A 14,989-nucleotide genomic window follows, 5' to 3' on the forward strand; every position below is an offset into this window, starting at 1 on the left:
CTAAGAATATTACTTACATCTCTCTCTCTTGAAATTTAACAAATACATGGGCTGAGATGAAAAAAATGGCCACGAGTTGGCTTCTTCTTTCTATGTCTACAGAAAATCACAGCTTCAGCTAGGAGCAGTGGTGCATGAGTATAATTTTAGTTTTAGGCTAGCATGGTCTACCTAGTGAGACCCTGTCCCCTAAATGACATTTCAGGTAGGTGGTTGTTGAAATAGGAGTGGCGGGCTGCGTCCCCGGCACCCGGCCGCCCCCACAGCTAGCTTTACCCGAAATAATTACACGGAAATTGTATTCTTTTAAACACTGCTTGGCCCCTTAGTTTCAGCCTCTTAACCCATTTCTATTAATCTATGTAGCACCACGAGGTGAGCTTACCAGGGAGATTCTAGCCTACGTCTGTCTGGAGTGGGAGAATCATGGCGACTCCTTGACTCAGTTTCTTTCTCCCAGCCTTCTGTTCTGTTTACTCCGCCTACCTATGTTTTAACCTATGAGGGCCAGCCAAGCAGTTTCTTTATTACTTAACCAATGAAATCAACAGATTGATATATGACACTCCCACATCAGGTGGTTAGTTCCAAGAGTGAATTGTTAAGCTGTAATGTGGTATTGGCCTAGATGCATGAAAGGGAGAATTCTTTTTGTCCTGAAAGAACCTTACATCTCTTTGAGCCACTATGTGTAGCCATGAACTGAGTGTAAATGACTTCAGAAAACTAAAATGCTGCAAACAGTTTTCAATTTCATATTATCTTGGATAAATTAACATGGCCATTTCCCTCTTGCCTTATGGCAGTTTTCCGACTGGCTTAGTCAAGTTGAAAAAAAAAAACCCTGGTTTTCTAGGGTGATTTGCATGTGTGAGTCTATGAATATCTGAAACAAAAACGTGCTATTACTCCTCAGATTTTGTGGAGGGCACTCCCGTCCACAAGACTGTGTGGCTTCGACATTCTTAGCTTCACAAAACCTAATTGTGGCTCCTCTATCTTACTCTGTAATGCTACACTGTTGTAGTAATGCCCACACTAAGCTCTGGTTAGTCTGTCCATGTTAACTTGCACGTTTTAATATCTGATTGTGTTTGACAGATGGTTCATTTTGCTTCTCAGAATTGGCCTCTCATTACTGTTGTATCCAACTGGACTCTCTGTTGTGATCTAGAGTCTGTAATAGGGCTTTGGAAGCCCAGTGGTCTTCCAAATGCCAGGGCCTCCCTGCTCTGTAATAGAGCTTTGGAAGCCCACTGATTTCCATGCCAGGGCCTTCCTGCTCTGTGTCCTCAGAGACCTGTGCTGGCCTTTGCCAGCCTGGCTAAGGCTCCACGAAGGCTGTGAAACTGTCCATCCCTTTATAGATTTCACCTGGGAAGGGTTCAAATTGGGGGAGCCATGGCTGAAGATTTCAGGAGGCAAGAGATTAGCAGTATTAGGGTTCTCAGTGATGAAGTACTTGCCCCCGAACCAGAGTTCTATCTCTAGCATCAATCTTAAAAGCTTTAAAATCTGGGTGTTGACACATGCTTGTAATTGTGGCACTGGGAAAACAGAGACAGGAAGGAGCTCCAGCACCTGAAGCTGACCTCCGTATGCACCCCTACATGCACGTACATGCACAGGCATCCCCCCCCCATGCTTAAGATTGTGGACTGACTTCCCCTCCCTGCTCCTTTATTACATAGGACACAGCTGCCCTGCTGTGATAAACACATGCCCAGGAAAGCCACTCAGGCTTCTTGGTGCTTATTTATTGTCTGGCATTCCCATCCCCATCTTGGGCTCTCTCGCATTGTTCTAGTGCTTTGGAACCTCAGGATTTCCTGCCTGGCCCCAGGTTACCCAGGCCTTCTACCTAGTGATGCCCCTAATGCTGCAAAAGGGGTGTGGTTATTTTCCCCCTGAAAACTCCATTGGTGGGTGAGGAAATCAAAGCCTTGCAGAGGCAGTTTCATAAAGCACCCCCAAACAAAAGGAGAGAAGCAAGGCTCGTAGGCGTCTCAGCTGAGAGCCCTGCATGAGCATCATGTGTCTAGATATTTTCAGTAGTTGGGCTGGGCGGTTGCTCGTTTCAAGCCTCCAGGCACGCCCCATTTCATCCAGCCATAATCCTTCCTTGGCCTACATAACGTAGAGTGCCGAGACTGAGGGATTTCTGTCTGTGGACTTGTTGTGGCTGGTGTGGCTTGTGTGGCATCCAAATTCACACCTGTTGGCATTACAGAGAAATTCCATGTTCCGTGTGCACCTGTAGGCCATTCTGGGGAGTTGCTGGTATGTGCTGTCCTGGACCCCATGAACCAGCTTTTGATAAACTTCTCCTGGCACTTTGCAAACCATGTCTGATGCTGAATGTCTTCTTAAGGGTTCAGTTCCTTTGAGCAGGGCTCTGCTGGGACACGTGTGTATACACACATGCATGTTCATACTGCATGTGGGAGAATCAGAGCATTGTAGAAACATAATCTAGCATGTTTCCTCAGCACTTCTGCAGACGGGTGAATTTCATCTCATCTTCCAGTCTTTTACGGGTATCCACTACTTATGGAAGTCGATCAGGAAGGCCTCGTGGTGGTCACTCAGTGGTCAGTGGATAAGTGGCAATCAATGGTTTCAACCAACTTTTGATGGCGGTCTTGTCATTTTGTAAGGTGAAGTCTTTCAGAGCTCATCGTCAGAACTGGCAGCAGGCTTGTTGGCATTGTAGGGAGGAGGGGCAACCTATGGAGGAGAACATTTTCCTGGGCCTTTGTAAGATTATTTCTTTGCAAACATGTCTCTGTTTTCTTGTTTTCTGCTAAGACATCTGCACAGTCTGAAATACAAGCTGATTGGGACATTCTCCTTTGTGCCTCATGTTTTCTTCGTTGTGTTGTATGTGATGCTTACACTTGCAAAATTAATGGTGAACCAACCCCCTATACCCTCATATTTTGCAGCTATTGTTTGATTTGCAATCAGTATTCACATTGATAATACGAACTCTCTTTCTTTCCCTCTCAAAGGGTATATTTCCTGCTTCATATATCCATCTTAAAGACGCGATTGTTGAAGGAAAAGGGTGAGTCTTGTATTCTAAAGAGGAATTAAAATGATTTCATATGGCATTGCTACCAAATATGTGGTAGGTTAAGATGTGGGGTTTAAGTGGGGCTGGAGAGATGGCTCATTGGTTAAGACTGTTCTTGTAGGGGAATAGAGTTTGGTTTCCAATACCCATGTCTGGTAGCTCACAACTACTTGTAACTCTAGAAAGGGAGCTTGTATTCATGTGTGTATGTGATATATATATATATGTGTGTGTGTGTGTGTGTGTGTGTGTGTATTATATGTATATTCAAGATAGTAAAAATAACTCATTATAAAAGACAATAGCTGTGTTTGACCATGATGATTTAGGAGAATAAAGGGACTTGGAATTCAGTCATGTTGGCCTTTGACCCATTAAGGAATCCAAGGTCAGTGCCTTAGCTGTGGTCATCTCTTTGAAGCTGAGGTCTATTAGGGCAAGTGTGGGCCTCCTTGATGAGCTACCTTGTCTGGCACTGGCCACCCTGGATGCTTTGCTGAACTTTTTTTCTGAGTCTTTTCTTCCTGGAAATCTTAGCAGGGTGGGATGCAGAGTTGAGTGGGGAGTGAGTGGTTGTTAAGTTGGGACCCGTGTGTATTCATGTGTCAGCTAATTGAGGTGTCTACCTCCTGGAGGTCATCAGACTGATGGGGAAGGTCCTTCAAGAGGATGTTCCTAGAGCAGGAACCCATGCCAGGTGTGAACTGGGGGAGACAGCATTCAAATGTTTTCTTTTTTGGTCTCTGCTTCATCTTCACACTCCGTTAAATATGTAAATTATAAAATTACTAATCATATGATTACTGCATAATGACATCCCTTTGGCTGATTACAAAATTGCCTTTCTGAGCACTGTACTTTTAACATATGAAAAGGATGGCTTGGGTTCCTACTCTTCCCCGGCGCATAATTAGAGTGAAGGGAATAATTTAGAGGCTTGGATGGTGCTGACCTGCAAGATGGCATTTGTTCAGACAGATAAAATGTTTTGTATGCAAAATTCTCCAGCGGAAGACAAAGTTGAGAAAGTTTTACCTTGTGGTGGAAATAGCTGAAGTGTGCATTTAATGAGCTGCTACCTCTCAGGATCAAAATCCGTACATAAGTAGGCTTGTAGAGGAGTAAGAATATTTCAAAAGCTTTTTGAAGCATATGAATGTGTGTCTCTGTGTATGTGCATGTGCGTGTTTCCACATGCTCACATATATATCCAGCAGCGTACTATTATGGGAATGTGGAATTACCTGGATTGTGCCAGCAGGCAGACAAGGCCCGTTGGTCTTCTGGGATCAGGTTTCAGTGTGGTGAGCACCAAGAACAGTGTGCTGAGCAGTGGTGATGCTTTCGGCCATCAGCCTTTGTTCCCCATGCTCCTTTCTTGGTTCTCACCTTTGCTCCCACTGTATCTGACTGCCCAGTGTCGTGTCCCCACCCCACACCATGGTTCTTCTGCTGGAGAGCCTGACATATAACCACCATCTCTTCATTTCTTCTGGCTACCTTACAGACATCTGCTCTCTTTTTTTCTGGTCCTTTCTCTTGTCCAGTGCTGACTCGGCCACTCCTTCACCTCACTCTCTATTTTTCAGGTTTATTATCATATTGTATTCATTCATATTCTATCCCCTCATTACACACACACACACACACACACACACACACACACACACACACACCACTCTGTATTACCTGCTCTTCCATGATTTTTTTTTTGTGTGTGTGTGTCCTCTTTCCTCCATGTCTTCTCACTTGTCTGGCTTCTCTCTTCTTTCAGAACCTTGGTCACCATCCTGCCTTCATGTTTGTTTCATGCCTGTGGCTATCATAATGTGTTTTTCAAATTTTGTCATAACAAAGCAATCCCCATGTCGTCCCCTCCTCTGCTGACATAGCATTACCTGCAGCAATGGCTACTATTGGTCACTATTTTCTGTGAAGCCCCCTGTGGGCACTGAGACCCTTACTTATATCCTTTCTCGCCTACCCCCTCACACACTACTTTCAGGCTAGGACATTTCTGTTGGGCCCCTCCCTTGTGACATGGCTTGTTTCTCCCACACTTTGAAGTGGTCTCTCCCTGCATCTATTGCTAGAATCTTGGCTTCTAGCCTTGATCTTTCTTTGGACCTGTGGTTCACTTGGGCAGAGATTAGTGACCTAAGACCTTCCAGTCAAGAGTGGTGTCACATGCTTGTAATCCCATTTCCTAGTTGGGTGGTAGAGGCAGGAGGGTCAGGAGTTCATGTCATGGCTGTAAGGGTTACATGTCACCCTATCCCACCCACCCCTAGTCTCTTCCTTCTCCCTAGAAAACCAGAGTAACTATTTACAACTCAGTGCCTGCTTTACCCCATGTAGTCTTTAAAGAATTATTTTAAATAAAAAACGGTGTGCATTTATGGTGTCTAATGTGGTACTCTGAAGCACATATACATTGCAGAGTGGGTGATCGGGCTAGTTCTCACAAGGTAGTCATGAGAGGCTGCCTTCTGGTCGTACTTTGTCTGTGGTGAGAACACTTAAAGTTCAAGCTTCTAGCCATGGTTAAGTGTGTAGTCTGTTCTTAGGGACACCAGTCGCCATGTGGGACAGCACAACTCTTGGATTTATTCTCTCTGTTTAATGATGTGTCCTTTCTTCAGCATGTGTCCGCTTTGCACCTACTGATTTCCACAGCCAGGGCTTTTCCCCCTCCATCATACTTCCAGGTGGGCAGGTGTCACTGGGGTAGCATCATCCTGATCCTCCCTCTTCCTGGCCTGGCGACTCCCTCACTCTTACACTGATGTTCAGGTGGGCTCCTTCCCTCCATATGATGATCTTGCCCACAGCTAATAAAGCAGGCGTTGGTTGCCTGTGCCTTCCTGACCTCTGCCACATATGAATGATGTGATTTTTAAAAACCAGGGAAATAAAGACCATAAAGTAATGCATATGTTGATAAAGAGTTAAAGCCATGTTCAGGGCGAAATCTTCTGGGGTGGAAGGGAAAGGTCAGTAAGTAGTCGTGGGCGGGGCTGGATAGAGTCTCTGGGAACAATTGAAAGCTGTAATCATACTCACATTTCAGCAGGGATAATTGCTCCCCGCATCCTCGTATAATGAGTTGTATACCTGGTAGACATGCAAAAATAATCTTGCCTCAAACCTGCATTTTAATGGCACCCATCATCTGGGTGTGATTTATGACACTCTGAGATAGATGGGTGTGCACATATCCTGAATTTACTTTCCACTTCTCAGCCCTTGGCATTTTGAAGACTTTCAGTGGCTCGTATTTCTCCACTTCATCTTACCCCACATCACACGTTTCATGGTTCAGAGGCACAGTAACATGTAGAGATTCCCATGTTCTATACAAAGAACTTGTCATTCATAGGTGTGTCTGTTCACACATGTGAACATATGGCGTTTGTGTATTTCCCCCATTTGCTTAACCATTGAGCTCTCCAGCCCCTTTTAGGGACTCAATCAGGTACAACTTCCAATCAAGCCACAAAATCAGCCACTCTCTCCCTCTGTCATCCCAGGCAACATGAAACTGTCATCCCGGGGGACCTCCCCCTCATACAGGAAGTCACCACAACACTGCGAGAGTGGTCCACCATCTGGAGGCAACTTTATGTGGTAAGAAATGGGATGCTTGGTTAACGCTTAAAAATGGCGCTTCTGGTCCTTGTACCAGCACATAGTTTTCCCTCCCTGGGAACCTGGAGAGGGGAGCCTCTGAGGCAGGGTCTTGCTTCTCAAGCAGCGTGATCATCATTGTTCTGGCTACTTTTGGGAACCCTGCGGACTTTGTCCTTTGTTGTGTTGGGATGCAGTTTGCTCACTGCCTTTAGTAAACTGAACTAAAATGGAAGTTGATCATGGATTCCTCTTACTTTGTGTTGGGCAAGGGGACTGTAGCTGCTGTCACCACTTCAAAGGAGGGGACCAGGCTGATGTCACATCTGGGTGTATATTTCGATTATGAAAATTAAAATCTACTTTTGAATGGAAATCGCTTAATTTTGAAGCCTTAGTAAAGGGTTATTTCTTATTATTGTATTTTTGTCACTGACTACCTGTAAGAGAAGGGTCTTAGGGTCTGAGGAGTATGATGGTCTTGATGGATGGTGTCCGAGGTGAGGTGGGGCACATTTCAAATCCTGGCTCAGTGTGCAGTTGTCCAGTTCTTATTAATGCAGAGATGCTGGAACTCTGACATCTTCCATTTCATTTTCCCTTGGGGCATTTCTTCGCACATAAATCCATATTTGCCGAAGATTACCTTTTGTTAAGCCCGTATTTCTATTCAGAGTGTTGATTTCTCATATGCTAATGTTATTATCACCGAGCAAGGGCCCTGGGAGGAAGTCAGTGCGTTAATTTCTCGGGAACATAGAAAACTTCCTCAAGTCTCCACAGCTGTTCGCTGGGCAGGCGTGTTTTTGATTATACAGTGGCTTCCTATAAATGCGCAGTAATAAGCCCTTGTGGTAACTGTTCATCAGACGTACTCACAAACCTAAAAGTGTGAAGTTAGCCATGAATGTTTTGCGTAAATCTGAGCAATTTCATAGTGGGTATTTCATGTTCAACTTAGCAATTTTTAAACAAAAATACGATCACACGACGAACGTGAGTTGCCATGGACGAATCCGTGAGTGGACAGCGTGGGTCTCCTTGCTGTAGAGTCAGCATCCTGAACCGTCCCCCAGTTCCTTCTGCAAATGGCACATTCACCTCTGATGGATTGGTGTTGTTAGATTTGCACAAAGCCAAGTCAAAGGTGGTTTTAATATTTAGATGCATTCTTTCTGTTCTTCTCTGGTTGTAGACTTGTCAGCAAAACAGGTATGAATTTTATATGATGTTAGAGAGATAGGCAGGGGGTGTTAGTGAGATGAAAAGAAACATGTTCTTTTAGTTTTCATCTAAGGAATCAAAATTAGGAGTCTGGCATGGTGGTGTACACTTGTCAAGTAAAGGCAGAGAGGTTAAGAGTTCATGGCCCAAGTCTCTGCCCTGCTCCACTTTCTGTAGTTCTTGGCACATTGTCAGGTCTCGATGAATATTTGTTGAATAACTGGGAAAAAATAGTCTAAGGATGAGGCTAGCCCAGGCTATCCTGTCTCAAAACAAGCGACAGATAAATACAAAGGAAAAGAAGGAAAAGTAAAGGAAGGAAATAGAAGAGTAATATTCTAAGAATGGCCTGGGGAGATACTCAGCAGTGAAGAGCACTTGGTGTTTCTCTGGAGGACCAGAACTTGATTCCCAGCGCTGTGTCCGGCTATTCATAGCGCCAACTCCAGGGGGATTCAGACAGCTTCTACTATCTTCTGTGCCCCCCGCCCCCGCCACCACCCACTCACTCACCCACACTGTAATATAAAGACATAAGTCATGGAACATAGATAACTTGTCAGAGTGCTATGTAGGTGGTAGGGTTGTTTTAGAAACTTCTAGAAAGAGGAGTTTCCAATGGTTTTCAGACAGGAGATAGGGAGTGCTTCAGATAGTATAGAGTGATGCTCATTTTTGAAAACAGCAATTCCACTTTTTACTTTTGATGGCATCATGGTGCTTAAAATAATATAATTATTAAGTCCTGCTTGAGTGCTCAGAGGCAGAACATTGCAGACAGCCTTAGTCTCCTTGATGGATTGTACCAACAACTGCAAACATGCTTGTTTGTTTGTTTTTTTGTACCACAAATCCAATACACAAAAAGTGAGGAGAGCCAGTTTTCTCTTGATGTAGAAGCAACAAGAGTATTCATGGGTAGATACTTGCTACCACTGTGTGTTATGAGGGTCACAGTGTCTCAGGGAAGGCAGGATGGCCTATGTGTCAGCTGATAGCATGGTTTTGGAACACAGGGTGTTTTGAAGACTGTTTCTCCTAGGTGAGCAATGGGGTAGCACTGTCACGGAGAGTAAGATCAGTGCTTCCAGGTGTGTCCAACCTTTTGACATTGGGACATGTCAGTCTTTGTTAACTACGAAGTTTCAGGCTCCACAATGGAGCAATGAAGTTAATAAAAAAGAATCTCTAGTGTTTTAAGTGAGCTGATAGTTTTGTGTTAGACTACCTTTACAGGGTGTTGGCTGTGCACAGGGTGATGCTGGGGTTACAGGCCATGCTGAGGCTCAGGGTTCTGTTCTTGTTGTGTGTCTTATGACTGGGAATGTCGGATGCAGTCTGCGGAGACATGCTGCTGCTTGTCTTTCAGTGCCTCGTGGGAACCAAATATGATGTGTTCTATTGGACGCGAGACTCTGCTTTTCATTGGACAGTTATAGAATCCCAGGAAGCAGTGTTTATTCCCCTTGTATTTGAAGAACTATCCGTTATGATATGATCTCAACTGTGCTGTATTTTTTTTAAACCAGGACCTTTACAGTTGCCCTTTCCCCCCCCTCTGTAGCTAGATAATAGAGAGATGTTTCGAAGTGTGCGACACATGATCTACGACCTTATTGAGTGGCGGTCACAGATTCTTTCTGGAACTCTGCCTCAGGATGAGCTCAAAGAGCTGAAGAAGAAGGTCACGGCCAAAATTGATTATGGAAACAGGTTTGTTTATTTAAAGGATGATTTCATGCTTAAATTGTCCAATATAATAGCGCAACCCTAAGACAGGAGGATGTCTCAATTACGTTTTATCATAAAGCCAAATTTCTAATATCAAGATGATGGCGTGGCTTACATTCTAACATGGTGTACCCAGTCCCTCTGGAAACGGTTGCTTCAAGGTCTTCGCGGTGTAAGTGGTGGAGCCGTGGAGCTGGGCTGCGGTAACCTTTCATTTTTGCTGTTTTGTCCCATGCTGTTGTGATCTTCCGTGCAGTTTTCCTCTTCACTCACAACCTTTGACACTGACTGTCGACGGGCAGTAGTGAGCCCTAGACCACTCCCTGTGGCTCCCTTGGTCTGAATGCCGGACGAGATGTTAAAAGTCACCATGAAACTTGTTTTTGAGGTTGACATACCTGATCTAACAGAAGCACAGCTCTTTTGAGTTGCAATTGAGATGAACTACACATTGTGTTTTGGAAAAGTTTCCATTTACGAGAAGGTCCCACCCTGGTCTACTTGAGCGTCTTGAGGGGTGGCTCTCTCACACCTGAGGAGAGCATGCTCTGTTGTGAGCAGCCAGGCCACGTGACTGTTTTAGTCCTAGTTCTGCCTTATCAGTGGCCAGGATGAAATCAGTGTCTTTCCCACCTGGTGCCTGTTGGCTTGTTCACATAGTGTAGAGTTGCAGGAAGCCTTAAAAGTGGTTAGGTCTTGCATTTCCCTGAGGCTTCTTTATCTCAGAATTGTTTGGGGGAGGTTTCAATCTGGGGACTCATTTCTGGGTTTCTGAGTTCTGTTGTCTGGAGTTAGCTCAGTCAGACTGCTGTTCAGGCAGTAGAAAAATTAAGGTGTAATACACACCCGTTCCCATTTTTACCCTGAGAATGTGGAGGTGAGAGTAGGGCTTGCCCATCAGCTCATTGGATTTTTAGGTAAGCCGTAAGATCTTTCTCTAATTTACATAATTTTGTTTTCTGGTACCCCCTCTCGCCCATTTTCGTATGTGAAAGTTCCCTAATATTACATTATGTGTGACTTTATTTATTTTCACCTCCAAGACCAGAGATTCCAGGTATAAGATATTAGATACTGTTTCAATGAAACCTATTACAAGACCCCCTGCTTATAAAAGCAAACCTTTGGAGCTCTGATTTTATTTTCTGTTGGAGAAGCCTGTTTTTGAAGTTAGGTTCAGAGACCACCTGCTTAATCTGGCTGCAGGAAACAACCTAAGTACATTACACCATGGAGCAATCTTGTTAAGACAGAAAGTGTTTCCAAATGTGATTTACTGCTTTGATAGGAAATACAATCTTATTAAGACAAGTTTGCCTGAGGACCAAGGCCAGTCTTCCTCAGCAGCTCCATGCTCTCTACTTATCTTCCTACTTCCTCATGGAGATCGCAAAGTAATGCTAATAATACAAGTAAAATAGACGTGGAGGATGTTGGATTGTAGGCTGGTCTGCTCTCTCAGGAAGCAGTTTGTTGTTCTCAGCCTTATCACTCATGCGTTCTTACTTTTCCTTTTTTTTTTTTATCTGAGTGAAGCAGGGAGAGGGGGTGTCCAGGGAACTGTGGTAAATGTTGTCAAGGTCATCACGGTCAGTTTCTCGACAAAGATGGCGGTGCAAAACAGGCATACGTGCACACACACACATACACACACCGAGACAAGCATGCATACACGCCTACACTCAGATCTATCGAAAGAGGTCCCTAGCCACACTTACTCATAGAAACCTGCAAGTACATCTAGACACACACACAGATACAGGGACATGCTCACACTGATTTCATGGGGAGGTTTCCAGTCCTTTCTTTAGACCCTTTGTCATCTTATGGGACTAGTGTTTAACCTTGTTATGGTTAGATCAGCACTCCTTAACAGAACCCGTGTATTGATTACGGAGACCAACGCAGACCGGTTGATGTAACTGGCTACCTTATATGGCGGTGGTGGTGTGGTAAGACCATGTCCACGCCATCTTCTTTATTCTTTAGATGTTTAGTCTCAGTCACATAACAAGTTTCAGTGAGCTTTGGTTTCATTTTTGTCACCTCAGTCCGGAGGCTGTCTGGACTGAGGTGACAATGACGTTCATTACATGATATCCATAATAAGCTGGCAAATGACTTGATCTATTTCTTCCTTTAGGGGCCCTCACCAGGTATGGCCCATAGGACCTTGTGGCTGGGTCTCCAGGAGCTCACCCACAACACCCACATACCATTGACCATGCCCACACTGTGCTGACCACCACACAGCAGTGACCTCACCCACATCAGAGCTGACTCCATCCCTACACCAGCGACCTCACTCACACAATGCTGACCTGTAATGCTGGGATTGACTTTTAGAGCAGGGTCAGGGTTGGAATGAATTAGTCACATTTGAGAGGTATTAAGACAGCTAGGGATCTCTTGCAAGACGTTCTGCCATCACGTCCCCATGGGTGCTATGCATGTTCAGGGTGCAGTAGTGAGCTTTGGTTGTCTACAGATTTCACAGTTATTAGTCATGCACACTTCACTTGGACTTTGAAGATCTGTAAGTTCTGATTGGAAGATGAAGGCTTTATTGAAATAAAATGCAGGCAACGTTGAGTAATTTTCATTCTCCCATTGTGACACATTTTGAGTTACGGCAAGCAGCTTCACAGAATGACATTCTCTGCTATTTGTGGATGAATCCCAGTTTCTGAGGCATTTTCATCTGCTCAGTGGCTGGGGGGCTGACATTGTCTTTGGGAGTTTACTCCCTGGATTCATCTCTCCGCTCTGAATTCTTGGTCTTCTAGAATTCTCGATTTGGACCTGGTGGTGAGGGATGAAGATGGGAACATTTTGGATCCAGAACTGACGAGCACCATTAGTCTCTTCCGAGCACATGAAGTGGCCTCGAAACAAGTCGAGGAACGTCTGCAGGAAGAGAAAGTGAGTTCACCGCTTCAACATGTGCTTTGCATGGGGTTGGTGTTTCCTAATGACTGGGCTGAGTAGTGGAGAATGGCAAGGAAGCCTAGAATTGGCACTAAAAAGACCTTAACCCCCCCCCCCCCAAAAAAAAAGCAAGTGCCCAGTGTTTTCCAAAAAGGAGGCATGGGTTGGAGTCAAGTGGTATAGCACAACCTGTAAATTTAGCAAGTATTTGTCAGTCATTTGCCGAATTCCAGGGATTGGTGACATAGTGACACACAGATTCCTTGGGTGACATCATTCTAGAGAGGACCCTAAATTAGAGCCAGTCATCAGTTTGTTGATATGTGGAAGGCCCATGTTCTTGCAAACACGCAGCATGAGCTGCTGCAGGATGGCTGTGTGAGCAGCATGGCCTAGTGGAGCAGTTGGTGCCTTTTCTCTATTCTATAGGGGATTAAAAAGATCAAGGGGTATTGCTCAGGTTGCTCACATTGACCTTCTACCTTTCTGTTTGTAGTCTCAAAAGCAGAATATGGACATGAATAGACAAGCAAAGTTTGCAGCAACCCCATCTCTGGCCTTGTTTATTAACCTCAAAAATGTGGTCTGTAAAATAGGAGAAGATGCTGAAGTCCTCATGTCTCTTTATGACCCCATGGAGTCCAAATTCATCAGGTAGGTGACTTCCTCATTGTAAGCTCCATGAGAAAAGTTACTTTTTTCTCATTGCTGTGACTTAAGTACCCAACAAGAAGCATCTTCATGCGGAAGGGTTTATTCTGACCCGCAGTGTGAGGATGTGGTCTTGCATGGTGATGCCCTGGCAGTGGATGTGGCTCTCAGCTCAAGTAAATGTGTGTGTTAGTTTTTTGCCAACTTGACAAAAAGCTACAGTCATCTGGGAAGAAGGATCTTTAATTGAGAAAATCCTTCTGTCTTGTCCTGAAGGCAAAGTCTAGTGTTGCAGGGAGGGACCACTTGTTCTTCCTGGCCCCCCAGCTAGCTTAGCCCTAAAATAATCACACAGAAACTGTATTAATTAAATCACCGCTTGGCCCATTAGCTCTAGCATCTTATTGCCTAACCCCTACATCATTATTTAACCCATTTCTATTAATCTGTATTTTCACTTCAGCTATCAAAATTTAAACATGTAGTATTTGCAGGAAACAGCACATAGGTAATTTTTGTTCTCCCTTCTGATAAGTGCTTTCTTTCTTTTTTGATGGAGATGCCGTGTATTTTATGGCTTAGTTGGCTTTCCGAAGGCTCTGAATTAAATATACATTGTTCCAAATTCAATATACAGCTCTTTATTGTCATTCTAAATGGACAGAGAAGCTTTTCACATGATAAATACTGAAATGTCATTCTCAAATGTTTCTTTTACACAGATAACCCATGTCATAGAAAGTGAAAGGCTGCTCTTACAGTGCCTGCTTGGCAGAGTCTCTCTGTGACCTCAGTGTTCATAAACTCGCGATCAGGGGCATAGGGGACCTTCATGTTGTTTATCATGAGGCCTTATGGGGCACATTTGGTACCTGTCTATGTTTGGAAGATTAATTTGCTCCTGTTTTTTTCCCCCAAGTGAAAACTACCTGGTCCGCTGGCCTAGTTCAGGATTACCGAAAGATATCGATCGGTTACATAACTTGCGTGCTGTGTTTACGGTGAGTCCATCCATGACTCTGGGTTGAGTGTCATTGTGTCCTGTTCTCATGGCTGTTTTAGGGAGTCTTCTCAGCACTGAATGTGCTGAGTGCCTGGGCGTGGCTGTGACACCGGCTAATCCAGGAATCACTGTTGTCCTCTTTGGAAGTTTCTGAGTTGTATCTTTGCTTAGCATTACTGTGAGACTGGTTACTTCACTTCCCCAGAGCCTGCCTCTGTAGCTCATGTCTTCAGTTCACTTAGCCAAGTGTCTGCTGTTCCTTTATTCCCTCTTGTCATATGAATGACATTAAATATCTTAGTTGGTCTGAGAATAGCCTTTTGATCGTTTTTACGACCTTTTCAATTGGACTTGTGTTGAATCATGGTTCTCCATAATAATTTATGGAAATTAATATTTCTAGGATCTTGGGAGCAAAGACCTGAAAAGGGAGAAAATCAGTTTTGTCTGCCAGATTGTCCGAGTTGGTCGCATGGAGCTGAGGGACAGCAACACAAGGAAGCTGACTTCTGGGCTGCGGCGACCTTTTGGCGTGGCTGGTAAAATCCCTGTCCCTGTGTTCCTGGAGACCATTCGCTTTGAGAAAGAATAGCGGGCCACTTTCATTTATGGACTTAGCTACTGGAGAGAAAACATTGTCTATTAGTTCTTTTTTATACAGTTTGGGGCTCACTTGCTGTATCTACAGTGCTTCAGATTCAGGTTCAGTCCGGTCTAGTGTGAAAGCAGATCCCAGCCTTGACCGGGAG

At 44.4% G+C, this 14,989-nt stretch overlaps 1 protein-coding gene across 2 annotated transcripts in view; it reads left to right on the top strand.

Annotated features, from left to right (window-relative positions):
* The window catches only part of Dock1 (dedicator of cytokinesis 1), a 496,042-nt gene that overhangs the window by 55,754 nt on the left and 425,299 nt on the right, over window positions 1–14,989 (top strand). For both annotated transcript variants that reach the window (XM_075972578.1, XM_075972577.1), the window contains exons 4-10: window positions 3,012–3,067; window positions 6,607–6,703; window positions 9,492–9,640; window positions 12,445–12,580; window positions 13,083–13,240; window positions 14,157–14,238; window positions 14,644–14,779. In XM_075972578.1, the coding sequence (XP_075828693.1) occupies window positions 3,012–3,067; window positions 6,607–6,703; window positions 9,492–9,640; window positions 12,445–12,580; window positions 13,083–13,240; window positions 14,157–14,238; window positions 14,644–14,779 (814 nt within the window). The remainder of the gene's footprint in view (window positions 1–3,011; window positions 3,068–6,606; window positions 6,704–9,491; window positions 9,641–12,444; window positions 12,581–13,082; window positions 13,241–14,156; window positions 14,239–14,643; window positions 14,780–14,989) is intronic.

This window comes from Microtus pennsylvanicus, chromosome 5, assembly GCF_037038515.1.
Source record: "Microtus pennsylvanicus isolate mMicPen1 chromosome 5, mMicPen1.hap1, whole genome shotgun sequence".
Classification (NCBI taxonomy): Eukaryota; Metazoa; Chordata; class Mammalia; order Rodentia; family Cricetidae; genus Microtus; species Microtus pennsylvanicus.